The 21,703-nt window shown below is 31.1% G+C and overlaps 1 protein-coding gene across 2 annotated transcripts in view; it reads left to right on the forward strand.

The window, feature by feature from the left end:
- The window catches only part of uif (sushi, von Willebrand factor type A, EGF and pentraxin domain-containing protein uif), a 382,421-nt gene that overhangs the window by 111,951 nt on the left and 248,767 nt on the right, over nucleotides 1–21,703 (forward strand). For both annotated transcript variants that reach the window (XR_012756945.1, XM_075370063.1), the window contains exon 3: nucleotides 17,170–17,209. Coding sequence is in view for 1 of the 2 variants with exons in the window: in XM_075370063.1 (XP_075226178.1) it covers nucleotides 17,170–17,209 (40 nt within the window). In the remaining variant the exon portion in view is untranslated. The remainder of the gene's footprint in view (nucleotides 1–17,169; nucleotides 17,210–21,703) is intronic.

The following is a 21,703-nucleotide window of genomic DNA, read 5'->3' on the forward strand; positions in this document are numbered from 1 at the left end:
GGGAAATACTCCGCCAACTGATTTTTTAGCTTACGCAAATGTATCTTCATGCTATTCATACTGTGATGAATAATAGTCTTCTTAATTCAAATTTTTCTCAATATAATCGGAAATGAGTGGAAACATAACAAAATTTTTGTTTTGAAGGCGAATAATCCAGATATCAAGCTTTTTAATGAAAGCATGAACTTTGTCATTTATAAAAAAATGTTTTTATCACGTTCTTGTAAATTCACATTCCCATTTAAATGCGGAAATACATCAGCTAAGTAAGCCAGCAGCAAAATATACTCATTCTGTAAAATCATTGAGATTGGCACTTGTTTGTCCTGGAAAAATATTATTAATTCATCTTGCAATTCCAGTTACCGAGTTTAACACTTTCCCCGAGATAACCATCTGACTTCTGGATGGAAAAGAAGAGATTTTTCTTTTCACCCATTTCATCGCGTGGTTTAGCAAACAGCCTATTCTGTAATGGTCGACTTTTAATAAAATTAACCATTTTTACAGCTTTACAAAGAATTCGTTTGAGATAGCATTAGATTTATTAATTTTTAATTCCACATTTTAATAAATATTTTACAATTTCACTTAATCTATAAAAAGTCTTTTGATTAATCGATCGCTCAAATTATATCCTATTCCGGAAGTACTTAATGAATTATTTATGCTACTAAAATAGATAATTTTTATATTTACACGGACGAAAGAATCCGGCTTGATGGACTAAAATTTAAAAACGGAGTTATGATGCTATTCTGCGTGTACTATCTACGTTCAGTAAATCATTAGAAAAAATGAATAAACTTTTAATCTTATTTTTTGATCCAGTATTAAATTAATAATCTAGCCAGTATAAGGAAGATTAGAATATTCTATTCTTATATACAAATTAACATTTATAATAATTTAAAATTAGTAGACATTATAACTAAATTAGTTGAGTTACACTTTGCCAAATAATAATAATTATACAAATACGTTACATTTTAGAACCATATAAAACCTTTTCTTGAAAACGAGGTCATGAATATCACTGAATAAAATTTTGTCTTGTTTTATTCCGTATTATACAATAATGATAACTTGTGTGTGTTACTTGTACAGCGTGTTGTATAAGATAGATTCAGGGAGAGGAATTAAACGACAAACCGGTACTGGCAGTTCTGCAGCCGGAACTGAGGCCGAGGCCGACACCGGACGGACGCAGTGTTATTTCTTGAATACCGATAGGCAAACTTTTGAACATAAGGTGCATCCGGAACTACGCTGACTTACGAAGTAATATACCACCTCCTAATGGAGTTAAAATGTCATCTAATATTAATATAATATACGATGTAGGGAAATAAAATCGGACTTCACTGTCTGACATAATTTAAAAAAAATTATACTACAGTAGCATCTAGTTTGATTCAGACCATAGTTCCAATATTTTAAAAATTTGTAGGCCGACAGATTTATAGCACTGACTTCATTATTGAAAGAAGTGTAATAATCATAAAACAGTAATTTCAAACAACCGGTTCCATATGGTGTCCTTTCATGATTAAAACTTATTTAGTTGCGGAACTATACTCCGTAATAATTATTTAAATTGATTTTAATACAGTTATATATTTACACGTATACAGAATGTTTGTATTTAAAGTTGTTTAATTCAAATAATTAAAACTTATTTTTTTGTGTAAGAATAGTGTTCTGATTTGGATTTTCTACTTTTTTTCATAGCAGTTTTAAACCGTATCGAATTATTCGTATTTTATTTATTTATATTTTTTGTAAGTGATTCTTAATGCTGTTTCAGGTAACATTTTTAAAATATTCCCCCACCTACAGGTTATTTTAAGATGTCGAATTAAGAATTCTGCCCCTCTTACGAATGCTTATGTGCACACGTTCTTAAAAGCCATTCGAAGCAAACAATTTTTACGTTCTTTGTTTTCGAATGTTGATTAGCGAAAATTTTCACTGTTATTTCCGCTATAAAAGTAAAATAATATAATATTAAAAATCTTGGCTAATGTTATTAGGCGAAATTAAAAAAAATTGGTCCCAAATCTGTATCTTCATTAGTTTCCTAAAAGCATTTGCTCAACGAATCGTGTTGAAAATACACTTTCTAGAACTTGGATAAAAAATTAATTTGCGATATTTGTAGAAAATTTAACTGTGAAAAATAAAGTGAAAAAAAATTATGAAAATAAAGCCGAATGAAAAATAATTCTTAAGAAATTCGACTTTAATTTAGGCCAAAACATGAAAGAAAATATTACGATTCTAAACCGAAACAAAACTCAACTTTACTACCGGATAAAAGTATTAATTTATTTTAAAGATACTTTCTAGAACGAGCTCCTTTGCCTAGTGAGATGCACAAACAGTAAGATACGCGAGATATGTAGTTACAAGCAGAGTCGTTCTAGCAAGGCAATTTTTTCTCTACACACAGCCGTACATCTAGTCCTCTCCGGAAGTGCCTTGCTATAACTGCTCGGCTATCGTTATCTTAATACGACTGTTCTTAAAAGGTTTCAAATGAATCAAAGTCGAGGTTCAGGTTTTATGAGATTATTGGTCATGCTTTATTAACTGATAGCGTACCAAACGTTACTATAAGTATATAATATTAATTGCTGTATTTCTTTATGTTTTATGTCCTTTTTAGTAATACAAATAATAACAAGTGTTAATATTTACGAGATTGTAAATAATTTCAAAAATTATATTTTGGGATAAATCAGTTACTATTTTTAGTTGTAATCATAATACTTTTTATTATGTTTTTATATGTTTAATTTAAATATTTCTTGTATCATCTGTGCTTCTGTCTCGCACTGAGGACTTCTTACCGGTCTGTCTGATCCTCCGGAGTGGACCACCATCCGAGTCCAAATAGCATAGCCTCATCTTTCTTCTCTAATGCAGAGGCCGCCCAGGATGCCATCAAGTTCAAGGGGTTTGGAGTCCTCGTGCATCATCACCTACGCCCATTCTCCCAAGTGTAGACGAACGAAGGCTCCGCAGAGGGCTGTCCGTCACCCGTCGATGCCCGGTTCCGTGTTTCTGCCTCAAACCGAGGACTTCTTATCGGTCTGTCTGATCTTCTGAGATAGTCCACTATCCAAGTTTCCTGGTTTCGTTTTCCTTCTCCACTAGTATGTCTTTAACGAGTCTCTCTACTGCATTCTACTCACGAGGACCTTCCAAGCCACGATATTGTCCGGTGACAGCCTCCCAAGATTGTACCTCTTCCTAACAGCCTCCCAAGATTGTACCTCTTCCTAACCTTGATCCATCTGACGCAACCAAAAAAGGTATGCCCTGGAGTATCCACCTCCTCACAATAGACACACCTAGGAGACTCCTTCCTTCCAAAACGATGGAGGTAAGCAGAGACCCCTCCATGGCCCGAAAGGAGTTAGGCAAGGAAATAATTAACTTTCCATGACTCCTCCGGACCTACGGTGCAATAGGAGGGATTAATCTCCTAGTCCACAATGCTTTACCTGCGTGCTCTTCCTCCCAGGACGCCTGCCAACGCTCCATGATCATGTGTCCTGCCTCACTCTGTACCCTCATATGTCAGTTTCAACTGTTTGGCAAATAAGTGTATCAGGATAACACCCGCGATCACGTCAACGGTAATCCCCAAGACGGTACGGTAAGCCAAATTACCCGGATGACCACCCGCCGCTGGAGAAAACTAGTTCTCCAAAATATTTTTAAAATGCAATCCACGGTCCCCTTTAAATGTTTTTGGTCCTACAACCACTGTGACCCGTAATTTTCACTCCCAATTGTAGTAATAGGCTATTTTTACCTGTGTAGCAGAAATTTCAGCGAAATTTTTACGTAGCATTTCCGGACATATGTTTATAAAAAAGTTTTTTTTCTACCCGACTGTGTTCCCCTGATTTAATTCTTGTATCCTGCCAAATAAGTCATAAAAAGTACTTTTTCATAGCATAGAATAGCTTAATTTTTCACTACCTAGAAAAAGATTTAATCGTTTAAATTTAAGCTTTTTATTCGGTACACTCCGAGGATATTGTTTTGAAAAAACTCAGTATTTCACTGCTTCCGTAATACGCCATTTGAAGTAGAAACCTTCCCTTATACTCTACAATACGGCCTTGATTAAACCTCTTTCAGTGAAATAGGCTCATAATTCTTCATGACACCTGATTACAGTCACTACGTTTTTATGTTTATATGACTTTTCTAACGCAATTAACTTTCCACGACTGACCACTATTTGAATCCAGAATTTCTCGTATAGCTGTCAGAGATGATTACTCCTTGGAAGAGTGATATATAGTGATTATTATTTTTATAACAATTAAAACTACAAATCATAATTATAGAAATATTTTCATTTCGAATTTTAGTAATAAAAATAAATTATAGTCGTTTTACCTCTCATTATAGACAAATGTAAATGATGTTATCGAAGCTTCAAAACAAATCAAATACTATTTATTACCCCGCCCCAAGTCTTGTTAAATTGTATCATTTATTATTATGGTTTTCGTAGCAAAGTAGGCTTAACAAAGTTGAATTTGAACTTTTGAACCGTAATGGAACAAACAAATTATGAACCGATAAACTAAAAGAGATCCCCGACCCAGACGGTTTGTTTAATCATTAAATATTTTCAAAGAACGAACAGTTTGTTAATGAATTCCATATGTATGTGTATATGTGTATGAACACTTTTTGTCTGGGATTTTGATTTTGGATTCGGATTAAGCATCGTTAGAGGATTACAAAAAATTACACGAATGACTGCGATCAGTCGTAGGGCTCATCTCAAAATGGCCGATAAATTAAAATTTTGTAAAAATCATTGCGGGAAAACTATCAAGCTGGTTCAAACTCACTAATGTAAGTTTACTAAAATGCATAAAATATATAAATATCAATTTTTTAAATTCAAACATAAGATATCCAAACTGGCGGAAAAACTAATTTTTTAATATTTGAAAAAAATTCCGTAAAACTGCTGAAACACGATATAACTAAATTATATTAAGTTAGCCTATATAGCGTAAGTAGAAATTAGAGGTAAATTTGTAATAGAAATTAATTAATAATAGAGAGAACAGAAATAATAATAGAATGGTCGTCGAATGGAAAATCTTACTAGACCTTTCATTGGTAAGTGGTTTTAGTCTTGTTTCTTTTAAATATATTCGTTCAGCTCCTGAATATTTTTATATTATGGAAAATTTTATTCTTTCTCATCTTTCATGGTGATGTAAGGAATAAATTTATATTTACGATATATAATAAATTCTTAACCGCATCATTATATGTAAATTTTTTAAGTTTCTTTTTGTTTGTAAATCTGTATAGGCTTCAAAACACGTCTTGTTGAAGGTCAGAGAAGTCGTCTCATCTTCAGAGAATGTACAGAATCATTTATGAGTTTTATTATTACTGCTTTCTTTTGGATAATTCTCTTTATTTAAATAAATTTAAATGTTTAACTTTGATGAAAATAATAATAATACGAGTAATTTACATTATATATATATATATATATATTATAATCTATGTGCTTGATCTGGATCCTTTTCTTTTAATGTATACACTAAATTTAATAATTTCTATGATATCAATGTTTATTATCTTCTTTCTGAAAATATTCATTGTACAGAGATCACAAGATTTGGTTAAAGACTTTCATTTTAGCATTATCGAACCACTGCAGGGTGTAGACCTCTTCAACACATTTCCAACTAATACGTTTCTGTGCGATCTTCTTTTCTTGCTATATGGCCTGCCCACCGCCATTTTAATTCTTTAACTTTCATGTTCCATTTAACTTAACTTTCTCTGATCCATTTACAAATCTTCCTATCCCGTCTGGTAACTTCAATCACACGTCGTTCAATATTTCTTTGTGCTTCTCGCAGCTTCTGTAATGATTGAACGGTTTTGCTTCCGTAGGTAAGGACTGGCAGGATTGAAAAATTTGTTTTTAAGGCAAGAGATTTTTTTTTTGAAGTCTCCCAAATGCCTGCCGTTCAAGCTTAATTCCTCGTTCAACTTCTTTGATTGTATCCCCTTCAGTTGACATCTGTTTTTCAGAGACAAAAATCTTTCTTTCCTCGGTAAACTTGTTGAATATTACGTGGTTTTTTTTAAGGTTCATCCTTAGACTGTAGGGTACACCAGTCACTTGCATTTCCTGTATGTATCTTTGTAGTTCTTCTGATTCTTGTGAGAAGACAGTTGATTTGAAAAACTCAGGTGTTTTAGATATGCGCCATTTATTCGTATGCCCTCGTCTTTCCATTCCAGCTTTTTAAATACCTTCTCGAGACAGGCTGAAAAGAGTATGGGTGATATAGTATCGCCTTGTCGAACATCTTTCTGTACATTTATCTCTCTCTACTTTATGTTCTTTGTTACAGATGGTAGCTTTTGCTTCTTCGTATATCAATTATAGCAAGTTTGTGTTTACATTCTGGTTAAATAATGCAGTTATTACGGCTTACGCTTTTACCGAAGTCAGTAAAATCCTTTTCGTAGTCAGTAAAAGTTATACATAGGAGTCTGGTTATTAAAGTTATACTTTGTGTCTCGACTTGCTGAACAATCTGGTTGTGATTCATTGTGCTAAAATCGCTTCTGTGCCTGTCTGCTCCTTTGGTTGTGATTTATTCAGTGTTGTTAGCATTTTTTTTGCCATTATTATCTTGGTGAAAATCCTGCAGATAACTGAAAGGAGGCTTATTGGAAGATAATTCTTCAGGTCTGCCCGAGGTTTCTTTCTTCTGTAGAAGGATCACTTCAGCAGTTTTCCGTGGATTCAGAATCTTTTGGTATTTGAGGGACCTTGAGTAGAGTTTTGCAAGTGCTGAGTGCAACGTTTTGTCACCAGTTTTCAGCATCTCAAGAGTAATATTATCTGTTCCTGAAGCTTTCCCATTTTTAATTGATTTTATAATATCTTACTTCTAAAACGTCTGGTGCTTCTTCTTCTTCTGCAGGGAACTCTTACTAATTTTGGTCCTTGTGTAAATAAGAATAAAGTTTTCAGTTATTTTTAATAATTGCTGATGTGTTCTGCATGTGGAACCATCTTCTAAATTTATATTTATATTTTTAAAATGTATCTCGATTGTAAGTCTATCCTTATTAAATTCTTAGCAAAACTATGAAGAAAGTAAATAAAACATTTGATTTTTACAAACTTTCCAAAGAAAAGTACGGTATTACTTTCGGTCGCATAGTGGGAGGATTGAAAATTAATTTTCTTTACGTTTTGAGATATGAAGAGTACGAAAATATCATTCACTTAAATTCTGGTTTCTTTGTATGTATGTATATATATATATTCTCGGTAATGGGAACCGGGATGGCGGTGAGCTGATATAAGCTTGCTTTACCGAAGTCTTGCACCGTTCAATATAAGCCTGTCACTTCAGCCCGTGGCAGGGATTGTCTCATGGGTAAGGATATCGGGTACTACTATGTGCGAGTGCTGGGATGTCGGTATAGCGGGTCTGGATGTACCTGACTACCCGGCTCGGGTTAAATCTGTAGAAGGCGGGTGACTGAGGGAATCCAGGCAGGATCAACGGTTCGAGGTATACCCAATCGCCTCTCCACCCGCACCTTGCGGCATATTGACTGGCATCACTTCATTCATGGAAAATTTAACTTCCACGATTTCTACGGCAAAGGGTCTACATAAAACCTTATCTTGGAGGGCCTTTGGCTTCATAAGCCAAGCAAAGGAAGAGCGTTGAGTCGGGTGGTATTGAAAAGAGGGATGAACTAAGTTTTGACCAAACGGTAGTGAAGCGTTGCCAAAATATTTAGTGATAAAGAGGAAAGAAGGAGATTTTATTAAGATCAGTTCTTTTGTGATTGCTGCACGGGCTGCAGGAGGGCCTGTTAAGGAAACAAAGAAGATTGCTCGAGACTGTTTGTTGCAATCATCAACGACCTATAATCACCACGGCTACTCAAAGCCAAGACGAAAGGATTTATAGACATTTAGGTTGTACCGCATGGTACAGTCTAATATCTCTAAGGGAGTAGTTTTGTGCAGGAATTTTGTAAAGGAAGTCTATGGACAAAGTGTTGATGCGTGTCGATGACTGAACACATGACGCAACAAAGAAGTTGTACCCTCCGAGTTGCGTTTCTTGAGACATTTAACAGACCAAAATGTCCCGATAAGATAAAGGCTGCTTTTTATAGACTAGATATCCGTTCATTCATTCCAACACCATTGCGGTGGTTTGGATGTCAGAAATTTAGACATACAGTGGCGCGATGCACTAAGAAACAGATCTATACTTGTGGTGACCCATCACATCCGGATGCTAGTGCAGGGATCCGTCAGTTTATATCAACTGTCATAGTCATCACTCTGCAAGAATGCGAAACCGACCGATTTATAAGGAGGAAGTAGCAATCCAAGAGATAGATAATCCCAAACAAGCATCAGTTTAACTCGCGGAAGTTCGGAGGTTTCAAAAAGAGATGGCAAGCTCTTTAGCTGGGAGTTCATCAAGCTTAGATTGTGATACAGTACTCACTGCATCATTTGGGTCGGTATTATCTACTGCCGGCAGCAAATCATTTTCTTTTATCTATTGCAGTGGTGGATTAAAAGATTCCATTTCAGAGGCCTCAGACAGCCTGGAACACTAAAATCAGAGGTGGATGCCAACAGGAGGATGGAGAAAAGAATTTAAAGAGGATGGCTTAAGGATAAACCTAGGTGAAAATCATGCGCACGTAGTCAGTATTATAAGATTTTCTAACTAATTTCATGTAAGGATGAGTTTTTAATAATCGCATGACTTTAAAACCATTTCGATAGATTTGAAATTTCTTTAGAAATGGAATATGTATTTTGAAGTGGCAAGAGGCCTACACACCCTTGTCATCTTTTATTACTCTGCGGTTTTAATATCCTATGACAATTTTTTGGATCTGTCTGACTAGGTCGCTAATATTTTAAAAGGGAGAGAAAGAATTTATTTTTCATTTTTTCTTTTTTGTTTGGGAAAAAAGCTAATGATCACAACAGTCGATGCCCGTAACCTTGACAAAAAATAAATAAAAAGTTATTTAGTTAATATTTTGTAATATTTTACCATTCCTTTTATTATTTTCATTGTCATCCCTTTTATTATTTTTTTTTAAATTTGGCAAATTATTCCCTGTTTTATATATACTGCATATATCATAATTAAAATTTTTCTATTTAACACAATATATATATATACGAACGATAAAACAAATGTAAATTAATAATAAAAATAAATTTTCAGCTTACCTTATTTTACATCCAGTTTTCAAAATATAAAATTATTATACGCCTCTATCCACTGTTACTCAGTGTGTTTGTAATGTCGTTGAGTCTATTTTCAATATTTCTCCAGATTGTTTACTTATGTCTTTTACTTTCAAAATTCTATAATGAAAAGAATTTATAATAGTTTTATTGTTACTTTAATTTTAACTTTGTATACTTCAATTTTTTATTATTTTTACTTACAGTGTACGGTTTTTTACTTGTGTTTACATTAAGTACTTAAGAACTTGCCCTTGGTGATTGCAGCTTTGGTTAATAATATAGGCCAAACACTGAAAACGTTTAACTAGGTCAATTACCAAAGAAGTTTTAAAATAACCGTTTTAAAATGGTTATTTTTTTATAAAAAAAGTTTAAAATGCTGATTCGGATGAATTTTGTGGTTACCGTATACATTTCTCTATAGATGAAGTACATCATAGAAAATATCAATTCATGGTATCGTTGAAGAAAAATATTTTATTATAAACGATTATCTTTATTAGCCTTTGACATCAGAAAAAAATATTTTTTTAATTTATCCGTATTGGTGGAAAATATCAATTTTAAACACATTCGCTTGTATATGTTTGAGTATAAAATTAATTAATATACTATTAGCTTTTATTTTTTCCTAAAGCAGATTAAAACGTGCTCTATTAATTTTTAGTATAATTAAAAATGTTAAAATTAAGTATTTAATTTATCGAACTATATTTAGTGAGATGCAGATTGAATTTATTTCCCCGAAAGTAGAGAAGAAATAAACGAAGCACAATAAAAGTGATGGCATTAACTTATTTTAAAATCTTTACCCTTACAGGGAAAGCGTGAGTTTATAAAAATATATAAAATGTATTGAATGATCGGTGTTGTGGTTGGCTTCTAAATCAGCCGGTCTTAGGTGTAATTCCTGGTGATATTTTTTCACCATCGTTTTATCCATCTTATCTTCTTTCTAAAGAATATATGCGTTGTTCGTCTTAAATGATAGTACTAAAATAACTTAAAAAATTAAAATGCAGCAGCTTTTGGGAATTATTATTTAAACAGCCAAATATGTTAACATCCTGTGTAGCTACTTTTCTTTTTATAGTTTAAAAATATATATATAATACGTATATTCTATAAAATACATGTTTATCGGATAATCTGTTAGCTAGCTTTAGCCTTCGTTCTTTTTGAAAGATTAATTGTTTATGTAATAATGCCGTTTTTGGATTTAATAACCATTATATCCGACAGAGCGTTAAGGCATAATCTTTGTGTGTGGGGAGGGTCTAACGTAACACAAACATTGCGGTTTATTCCATTGACTCGAATGGACTGTTAGTCAGGAAAGACGCATCCAAAATTTTCTTTGACACATATCTAGAATAGCTCTATCAAAATTTAAAATTTTAACTAATCCATTTAAACTATAAGCGTTTGGTAATCAAATATTTGAACTTCTTAAATATTTGTATATCTTTGGAGAGTAAAAATATAAGGTAGAGCTACACATCCGGGGGGAAAACGGATTTTTCATACCTATACAAACAGGCACACTTCAACATTTAATCATGCAATCCATTTATATACATCATTTAGTAAAACAATGAGAGCCATTTTATTATCGCATACCTCCTAATTAATTTCTTTTTAATTCATTCTGAATTAAATGTCTTTAACGAGTAACATTAATTCAATGCATAAAAAAGAAAAACTTTGAACAAAACTTATTTTGTTCAAAATGCTACTATAATGTTCATCAGAAAAATGATAAAACTTACAAGCAATTGTGATTTTACTGTAAAATTTAAATAGTTTTCTGATACAAAAGGAGAAAAATTAAATGAACCGTTCCAACTAATTTCTCTTCTTCTTAGAAGTAAAGAAGTAAATAAAATCAAAGGAAAGTAAATAAATTTGAACTAATAGAAATTACCATGTATAAACTCTCAGTATAAAGAATTGAATTCGGAAAACCTGTTCAATTTAACCCAACAATCTTCCTTCTTCGTTAGACTCGCCAAAACAAACTTTCTTTTAAAGTTTCAATGAAACGAGGCGGTGCTATCTGATTTAGACATCGCATATAATATTGATTGTTGTTGATCATTCACCCATTCATCCAAAATATATTTAAAGCAGTTTTACTGCAGAGTTCAGAGTACATTTTTATGTTAAGTACTGTAAACATTTATTTGTTCCGTGTTTACTTCCTCGTATCTTAATATATATAAAACAAGATGTCTTAACTGACTGATAATCAATGCCCAGCCAAAAACTACTGAAGATTAATTGATGAATATTAGTTTATAAGTTCTTCTTACGGTGTAAGTGCACACTAAGAAAGGTGTTTCTGAAATTTCGAGTTTAAAATGCTAAAATGGAATAACATTAAATATTAATATTTTTTTGAAATTCGAGGATGAAACTTGATTTTTGTTATGTGTAATCTTCATGTGAATATCTGAAAATGATTTCTAGATTTTTTGAAATTCGACCTTGAAAGGGGTGAAGAAAGGTAAAAATATTCTAAAGAATGATTACAAATTTTTCGACTATACTAAACGAGATATCCACTCGATTTGAGCTTGAAAATACTCTTCAGATAAATATCTAAATGCCATTTTCGAGATTTTTTTTAATTAAAATTTTTTAAGTTGTATGACGGCGTACGACGCAGCGACTCAACCAATGCAGCCAGTGCCACTGTTAATGTACGTGCAACGCGACTGGTTGCACCTGCTTCCGGTTACTTAACTAAAAAAAAAACATAAAATAAAGAAATTTAAGTAAAAATGAGAATCGAACTACGGTCACCTGCTAGTGGTATTAGATAGAATAGCAACCTGGGTGATTAGAGGCCCACCTGGATGCTTACTTCGCTAAGATAGGCGTTTTGGCATCGAGCTCCGGTTAGCTGAGATATTCGCTGTTAGGATGAAAATGGATGCGTGAAGAACTCTGTGATGATGCTGCCGTGTGGGAGGATATAGGCACTGACCTCGATCCTGAAAGCGCACCACAGCAGAGCGAGATAGGGCATGCTTTCATTAGAGGCTTATTAAATTTGTGAATCTGTTTCTTGCTTTTTTAGTAAATCAAGAGACTATCAGTAAATTGAATTGTAGGAAAAAATTGTCATTGTTGCGTGTTTTGTTAGTATGAGGACAGTATTTTTGGTTTTTGAAGACTCAATCAAGAAATGATGTGAGTGCATAGTCTAATTGAAGTTAGATGTAGGAATATTTTTTGTTTGAAACCTTCGGTGTTAGAGGATGGCGCGGGGATCGTGCTTCTGCGAATCGGTTAATTTCATAGTTGAAGGTTGTAAGTTATGGTAAGGAGGTCGTGGTTGGAAGAAACCACACAAAGGCGATAGCAGGTTGTGCAAATACACTTATGGAAATGTCTGCCGACGGATAAGTTCGGTGACATCCTGACAGAAGCCAAACTGCTGACTGTTATGTTATCAAGGGTCAAAAGATGACCTCCGATAAAGCTTATCGGGGTTAGGATCAAAGGAGTTGGTGTGGCGACCGGGATCTTCACAAGGCGGGTGTCTTCCCCTCCGGGATCAGGTTGTTAGATTGTATTTTTATTGTTTTTAATTAAATCATCATCCTCCACTGTGATCTGGTGGACATTTTATAATTTTGTTTTTATTTCTGAACGTAATATTTCTCGAGTACTAGTTTACAAAGCGAAATGCATATTCGGAGAGTTTACGAACTACTGCTATGTTCAGCCATGTTTCAGTGGTATTAGTAAAATAACTGCGACTTCTGCCGTGAAGTTAAGAGCGCGTTTTAAAAATTATTGTCTGTTTGAATAGAGCAGACGGATATCATGATAGTATTACATAACGTCATATTATTTATTAGGCTTTATTTGTATTAATTTTCATGTTAATCAATTAATTAATGTCATTTTAATTTCAATGTTTAATAATAAAACATTAGTTGTTCGGCTTAATTACGGCTATTTTTTTTATAAATAATGAATCGTATCTTTTGCCTTTTTATTTTGTGGTAAGAGCAAATGTTTTCCTTAGTCAATGTACTTTAAAACATAAAATAAGTGGAAATAAACCCTCACAAATCGAGGGTTATTGGCCTATCACTGAAGATAGTTCTACGAAAACTGCAGACAAAACTGGTTAAGGACTGCATTAAGGTAGTATTGATCATCGGTCAGTAATTTATCTATATAAAATATCGGTTTATTAATTTATCGATAATAATTTATTCCAAAAGTTGCACAATGGCGGTCAACTTTGATCGGTTATATCTCCGGAGGTAATTAACAAATCGAAACTTTTTTTTTAAAGAAGCGTCTTTCCAAGTACTTTTTGAATTAATTAAGATAAAAATTTGTGAAGATTTTCAATTTGTTTATAAGAAAAAAAATTGCAAGTCTGTCTGTCTGAAAAATTCCCTAAGCTCTTCTAATTAACCGATTTAAATTATTCAAAATGCATTTGAAAGGTTAATCGCTCTGTTATATGTTATTAAATTTTCAAGTATCTAGTTACTTTATTTCAGGCTCTACACAATTTGGAAAAATCGCATTTTTAAAAAAAATCTGATTGAAAAATTATTGTGCAAAAACTGTCTGGTTGATTTTGTTGAAATTTGGCGTGTTGCTGTGTCATATCAAAAAGTTCTATGAGGCAAAATCAGAAGATCCTACATATAATGTAAGTACTCGAAAAAATCTCCAAAAAATCTTCTTTTTGTTGACGGCTATTGCCATTTTTGCATCAGTAAATAACGTATTTTTCGATTTGCAACCGATGATATTGTGTGTAAAATTTAATAACAAAACTTTTTTTTTCAATCTTTTCTCTAAAATTAAAGTTATCTAGGAAAATCTGGCCTCCGTGGTGCGAGTGGTATCGTCTCAGCCTTTCACTCGGAGGTCCTGGGTTCGAATCCCTGTCAGGCATGGCATTTTTCACACACGCTACAAAGCATTCATCTCATCCTCTGCGGAAAAAAATGCTTAACTGTGGACCTGGAAATAGAAGGAAAAACTCTGATGTGCTCACCACATAACTTCCTTGTACGCCTGTTAAATTACATTCCTTTTAAAATGAAAAGTACATAAAATTTTATTTCATTAATAACTTCTGATATTTTTTCATATTTTTTAAAATTGTTATTATTGAATTATTATTTATCGTAAAACCTTTTTACAATCAGAGGTTAATAATTATTAATAAATCAATATATTTAAATTTTAAAAAAATTTTTAAAAGTAGATGAAATCTGATACGATGGTGGTCAAAATTTGACCATCCCTGAATCTATTCTGACTAGTTTCGATGTGACGTCTGTACGTACGTCCGTATGTATCTCGTATAACTCAAAAACGATTAACCGTAGGATGTTTAAATTATGGATTTAGGACTGTTGTAACATCTAGTTGTTCACTTCCCCCTTTTGATTGCAATCGACTGAACCAAAAAAGCCACAAAATCCAAAAAAATTGGATTTTGGACTTTTTCTTAACTGCAGTAATAAGCCCTTATTGAGAGCTTTTCAACGATATATCATAATTGGTATTTATTTTCATTGGCTCCAAAGTTATAGCAAATATAATTTTAATTAATGAAATATTTGGATTTTACGAGGAAAGCCATATGGATTCGAATTAGACTTCATTTTCTTTTTTTAACTTTTTTTTAAAATTTAAATATATTGATTTATTAATAATTATTAACCTCTGATTGTAAAAAATTATACATTATTCAATAAAAACAATTAAAAAAAAGAAAAAATATCAGAAGTTATTAATGAAATAAAATTTTATGTACTTTTCATTTTAAAAAAATTGTTTATATGTAATTTAGTAGGCGTGCAAGAAAGTCACGTGGTCTCCGCATCAGATTTTTTACATTTTATTTAATAAAAATTTAAGCACACCTTTTTCAACTGGTGCTTTACGAAACAATCATTTCTAATGATATTCTGGAGGCAGTAAAGTAAAAATTTGCAATCATATAGAAAAAGTACAGCCCAAAACAAATACCGCCTGGACTATATAGCCTAACTAAACAACAACGTTACGCTCCTCCATTAATATTAACTTCGTCTTACTTGTAAATAAGGTTTCTTCTACATAAGGAATTAATTTTCGCGCTAAAATTTGTCACATCTTTAAATATTTCTACATTGATAATTTTTATTTTCCGACCATACTGTTTTACTAGCGGCTGTATACTCTATTTTGTTTTTATTCATTTTATTAATAAATGAAATGACAAAGCCTAATTGCATTTTGCATATTCCATAAACTGTTGATAAGAATTTAATAATTCTAATTTTATATTATTACGTACATACATAAGACCGATAAGATTGCAATGTAAGGAAATGTTTAAATTCATTGTGTTAATTCATTATGATTTAATGGTGGGAAGTTAAACTTCCCACCATGATCTTGCATATCTTGATTATTATGATCTTGCATAAAACAATTAGCATATTAATAAGAACACTTGGTCAATAGGCCTTATATTTTTTGTTGTACGGCTATAATTTTTTTCTACAATTTAACAGTTCATGATTACAATTTATTTTACAGATACAGTACAGTTATGAGATACTATTATAACAGTAAACGGCCGGCTGAAATTTAGTATCGTTGTACAGTATGAATAATGTACATATTATTAATGGCTTATTAATGGCCGTAATATAAACGAAATTTAAACGGTTGATTTTGTAATCGAGTTGTATTCAATACATTATACCGTTAAAATTGATTACGGATTTGTTGTAAACTGTCACTCATTGTATTTGTTCTGAAATAATATACACACAGACACATTATGCGACTCAGTCGATGTCTAAATTTATTGGTTTTAATAAGTTTATTTAGATTCGTTTGGAATCTCGTATTCCGAACAATTTTCCATTTATTCTTTCTTTTACTCTTACTACTTTTCAGAAACGCGTCCACTGTAATTACTTGTTTTATTTAACAAATTACGCAAAAACATAGAAACATAAACATCACAGTAGTCATTTTTAATTCTACATATTGCTATTTTAAAGTTTCATAATTTAAATTTGTAATGACACTTATTATTATTTTTTATTTTAAGATTCAGAATATCTAAAAATTGATACATCTGAAAAAATTAGAATTATTTTAAGAGTGTAAAGTGTGTCAAGGAATTTCTTTTTGATGGAGGCCGGCTGTGATATGCTGAAAACCTTAACTCGAAACGGGACAATCGGAAGAAAATACCTACCTATAAAACAAAATAACCTAAATATGTTTCGATTGCTCTCTTCTTTAGATCTGGGACCGATTTTATTCAGTTTAATTTGTTACCGTATTATTGTTTTGTGACGGCTTTCTCTTGTTTCTAAATACTGGAGGACATTTGGAATACATGTTACTAGACTCTTAGGTTTTAGCAGTGTTGGAAACGTTCGAGTTTGTTGTGTGAGTGTCAGAACGTTTTAATAACTTTGATTTTTGTTCTGTATCAATCGATACTCTCCGCTACATATTATTCATTGGTGTATGTATACTCTCTAGGAAAAGGATGTCTGATCAACAGAATCGACTTACGTTGTTCCCAAAGTAATTTCTTCCATATTATGCGAGATATTACTGAAAAAGTGCTATAATTTTGAAAATTATTCCATAAAAATGAACTATCTTATTGGTTTTTTAATAATTTAAAAAAAAATTATTTATGTGTATACTAATTATTAAATACATAAATCAGATGTTTATCTGCTTTATTGATTAATTTATCAATTTATTGATTATAGCATATCAATTTTGCTGGTTTATTTACATAGTTTTTATAATTTATTTTTATTTTGTTTTAGGGAACTATCAGTAGCAGCAATTTATTTACGTGCCCTAATGGTAAGTAATCGTATTAAAGTATTACATATTAAAGGTAGATAAGAAAGATTTATAATTTTATTTTCTTCACGTATTTTCGTACTTACGATATCGTTATGTACTTATTAAAATGAGTATAGTTTTCTTATTTATAAATCGTTCAGAATATATTATTCAGAATATATACATATATATTTAATAATTACATCTCCTGAATCATACTCTTATTGTTATTGTGAGTTTTTGGTTGTTATAAAAAATATTTGAATTAATAAATTGTAATTTAGGTGAATCGATAGTATTTATGAAGGGTGTTGATAAATTTTGTGATATTTATACTCAAATATTTCTACTCGGGTACATTATTATTTTGATTTTTTCAAGTTTTATAAAAATACCTTTCTTCAATCATTATTTATTTATTTATTCTTCATTGATAAATTTATTATTGTAATCAATTATTTTCAATGCGTCTTCCTTGTTAGATTATTTCTTCTGTTTAACTTTTTACGTTTTCTACGTTTTTATCAAAATAGTTTCTGTCTAATAATACTTTCTATTAAGATTTCTAATTTAGGAAAGAACAATAGCTTGTTTTTCAATTTAAAAAAACGAGTTTTTTTTAGTTTTGATGAAATCGGGAGAATAAGAGAGAAAAAACATCATTTTGTGTTAAAAGTAATATCATTAAAACAAAATATCTAGAGCTGTGAAGTTCAGACACTAAGATATTAATTTAATAGCTACTAATTAAAATACTTTCACATTGTCAGCTTAATCAGCACTAGAATTTTTGTTATCGGTATCGTTAAAACGGTAGGACAGTTTAATACAAATATGATTGTATTAAATTGCACTGGATATACTTTAAGAAAGTTAAAAAAAAGAGGTTTTCAAATGGAGAGCGGTATGTTTTTAATTATTTTTCTATGCTCAAGGCTTACTCTTCATCAAACGACCTGATGTTCATCATTTCTCAATTTATTTTATACAGGAAGTTTCTCTGGTGGTTCCTTTGCGATCTAAGTGGAGATTTAAACTTTCATTAAAAATGAAAATCTGCATTTTTAAGTAGAGATATTTTTATTTTTTTGGTCGTCATATTTGTATAGTGTATGATTTTTATAGGGTGATTATACATAAACTGATGTTATTCGAATAATATTCAAAGTGTTTTGGGCCAAAATATCTTGGATATTAAATAAAAATGTTAAATAAAAAATACTACATATTGTCACATTTCCATTATTCCATAGCTTAGAGTCATTAGAGGTCCCTTTAGCTTGTTCTTTTCTTTATCAGATATTAGGTTTCTCGCTTTTGCTCTTTCTTGAGCACTTTTTTTCAGTCATGAAGGCAGATTGTATTCCGGACTACCTATATTTTAAATAGAAATAAAACTAAAAATTGGATAATAAAGTAAACTTTAAAAAAAATTAAAATCTACTTTACAATGTCATTAAAAAATAAAAAATAATTTGTTTTCAATTTCTTTTTAAATTTCAACTTTTTGAACTATATATAACTACAACTGTTAGCAACTTACTGACCCTTAACTTGATATCGACTTCAAAAAGTCAAATTTTAAAGAGAAATTAAGAAGTATTATTTTTTACCTTCTACTGTGGTTAGTTTCAGTCGGTTTTATATGTTTTCTAAAATATTTTCATTATTTGTAATTAAATGCATTCAATTCCCGGACTGGAAATAATTCAATAAACTGTTATATTGGATTTCTATTTCAATTTTGGTCAAAGTATACTTTATGTTGTAGAATTTTTATTTAATTTTATGATAAAGATAATTCTGAAGAGGGCGTAGCGTATGATAATAAATATGTATAAAAATGACAATATTCTTTGTTTTTTGTACGGGTTAACATACTGTATTTAGCTTGTTTGTTATAAAGTAAATTAACCGACATCATCTCAACTCAATCGAACTGAAAAACACATTTATCAGAAAAAAATAAAACGAACAAGAATCAAGCCGGTAATAGATCGATTATATTTTTGTTTCAGAAACTTTGTCCCTATTATTTTAAGAAATTATGAGACCGTAAAACAAATGTAAATTTATATAAGTTACGCAGGCTACTGTGTTTTAATGCTAACATCTTAAGCTCTCTAGCGGAAGTATTATTTTTTCTTTGTTTTATTTTCATTTTTAAATAAATGATATTTTTGTGCCTTAAGATTATTAAACGATCCGATCGATTCAAAGTGGAGAGTAAACTGTCAAAATAGTTTTCCGAAGCTTACGTTCTTGACATGAAGTGAATTTTTAATACGGAATTACCGAATTAATGAACTCTCAAATATCTGATTTAACTTTTTTCCGTTAACTAGTCTCTTTGCTTTATAGACATTCGAAAACCAACTATTGAAAATGTAATTTCTCTAGGTGCAAATGATTCGCCCAGGATGCTCTTGAACAAAATTATTGACAACGTCCTCTATAAAGTAATTTTTGTTTTTAGTGTTTGGTTGATCGTTCTTTTAAATATTCAGTTATAAATTTTAAACGTACTTTTTGGTTTCGTTCATTATTTTGACAGTAAGGATAAAATATTTCTACGTAGCCCGATCCTCTCATAAAGTGACAAGGACCGCGGCCACAGCGGGCCCTTCGTAGTTGTTCCTAGGTTGTTGTCAGTAAGGTTTAGCATCTGCATACTCGTTCTACAGCTGGTTGGCCTTCACCTTTCCCCCTCCTCACGGACATCATAATCTCACCTTTCCGCTTACAACTCTCCTCTCTTTTTCTTTTTTTTTTTTACTGTCCCTGACTCATGCCTTTGCAACCTATTGAAACGATTTAACAGTACGGCACAACAATATTTTTAATTTTTCTCCCCTTTTAACAATGGCGTGTTGATAAAAGAACAATAATAAAAATAAAAATTATATAATTATATGTTCACAATTTTCATTGCAGTCTGTAACTTAAGATTAACAACTAACAAATTCAAATAATTCGGCGGTAGATAATTCTTAATAAACTATATTTAACCCTTATTAAATTTTAAAAAATTTCTCCGAAGTTCCATTAAAATTAGTTGGATATCTTTATCTAAAACTTCAATTCTATACAATTTTAGGAAAATTCATTTCATATTGCTTTATTATGATACCGGTTACTTCGTAATACTGTAATTTATTGTATTGCACAAGATATTTCTACCGGAATTCAGATAAAATTACACTGTAAGTTACTGAAAACGGATTTTGACGTAATGTATACATTTTATTATTACATAATATATTATAAAAACAATGAGGATAACTAAAGGAAGTAATTTATTATTATTTTTTAGCTGATTTTTATAAATTTTTGAATTTCGGTTAGCGTTAACATCTAGAGATGTTATAAACGTGGAAGATCTTATTATATAACTAGACGAATAACGTAACAGAATATAAAAAATATAAATTTAGATCTAACATAGATTTTTACTTCTTTAATCGATAATCTTAAAAGTCGTAAGTATTTTCGATATTAGACTTCGAGATATGCGAAATTAAATACTTCTAGGATAGAAAAAGTATAGGCAGTGTAGACTGATTTTATTCTTTGTAATATTACGAATTAGTAAAGTAATATTTTAAAACTTAAGTAATTTTCTGGAAATTAAATTTAAACTACCGAAAAATTTCAATAAAAATACCACCCGAAATTCGATTCATTTAACGAAGTTCTAGTCAGTACTGGTTTTGTGGAAAAATAAATGATTGCACGTGATTGAGAACTTAATGAACATATGTAACGAAAAATAGAACAAATTAAGGTATCCATTTGTTCTATCATTAAACTTACAGGGCCTGTCCGTTTCAATGGTACCGCTTTATTGTGGACTGAAAAAGTAGAGCAGCGCTCGACCCCAGGCAGTCATTGTTACAGACGATAAAAGACACGGATATGGGTTATGATATATATGTATAGAAAGAAAGAGAAAAAAAATGAAACAATATATTGTGAAACAACAACCAAGATGTTTCACTTTTTAAATTATAAAATATTATTTGTTCAACAGACGTCCATTAAATTTTTTTAAACTAAATCTTATTTTTTATAATTCTGATAAATCTCTTCTTGCTGAGGACTACGTTCTTTCATTAATAAGTTTGGACACGGTTTTAGTTAAAATTATGTCGAATTTTCGATGAAAAATATAGAATGTATGTAGATAATTAAAAATTCACCTCGTTCAATTCGCTTAAAGCAGCCATAAATGTGACACAACCACAATGAATAATGATTCTAAATTACAATTTACAGTAATCTGTAAATTGTAATTTACAGATTTGTTTTTTTGTTAAACGTTCTAGTGTAAATTATTTTTCATCGGATGAGGAAGAGGTAGTCACATTTTACAAGAATATTACGGATTTCAGAAGGAACACTAATAGTTTAAGGTTTTTTCGAGTCCTTAAAAATAAGAAAACGACTGGAATCTTCATATTCAACTCGATAATTCTGAGCAATAAAAATTAAGTGAAAAAATACCGTATATTT

The sequence above is a fragment of the Lycorma delicatula genome, chromosome 1 (genome assembly GCF_047948215.1).
Source record: "Lycorma delicatula isolate Av1 chromosome 1, ASM4794821v1, whole genome shotgun sequence".
NCBI lineage: Eukaryota > Metazoa > Arthropoda > Insecta > Hemiptera > Fulgoridae > Lycorma > Lycorma delicatula.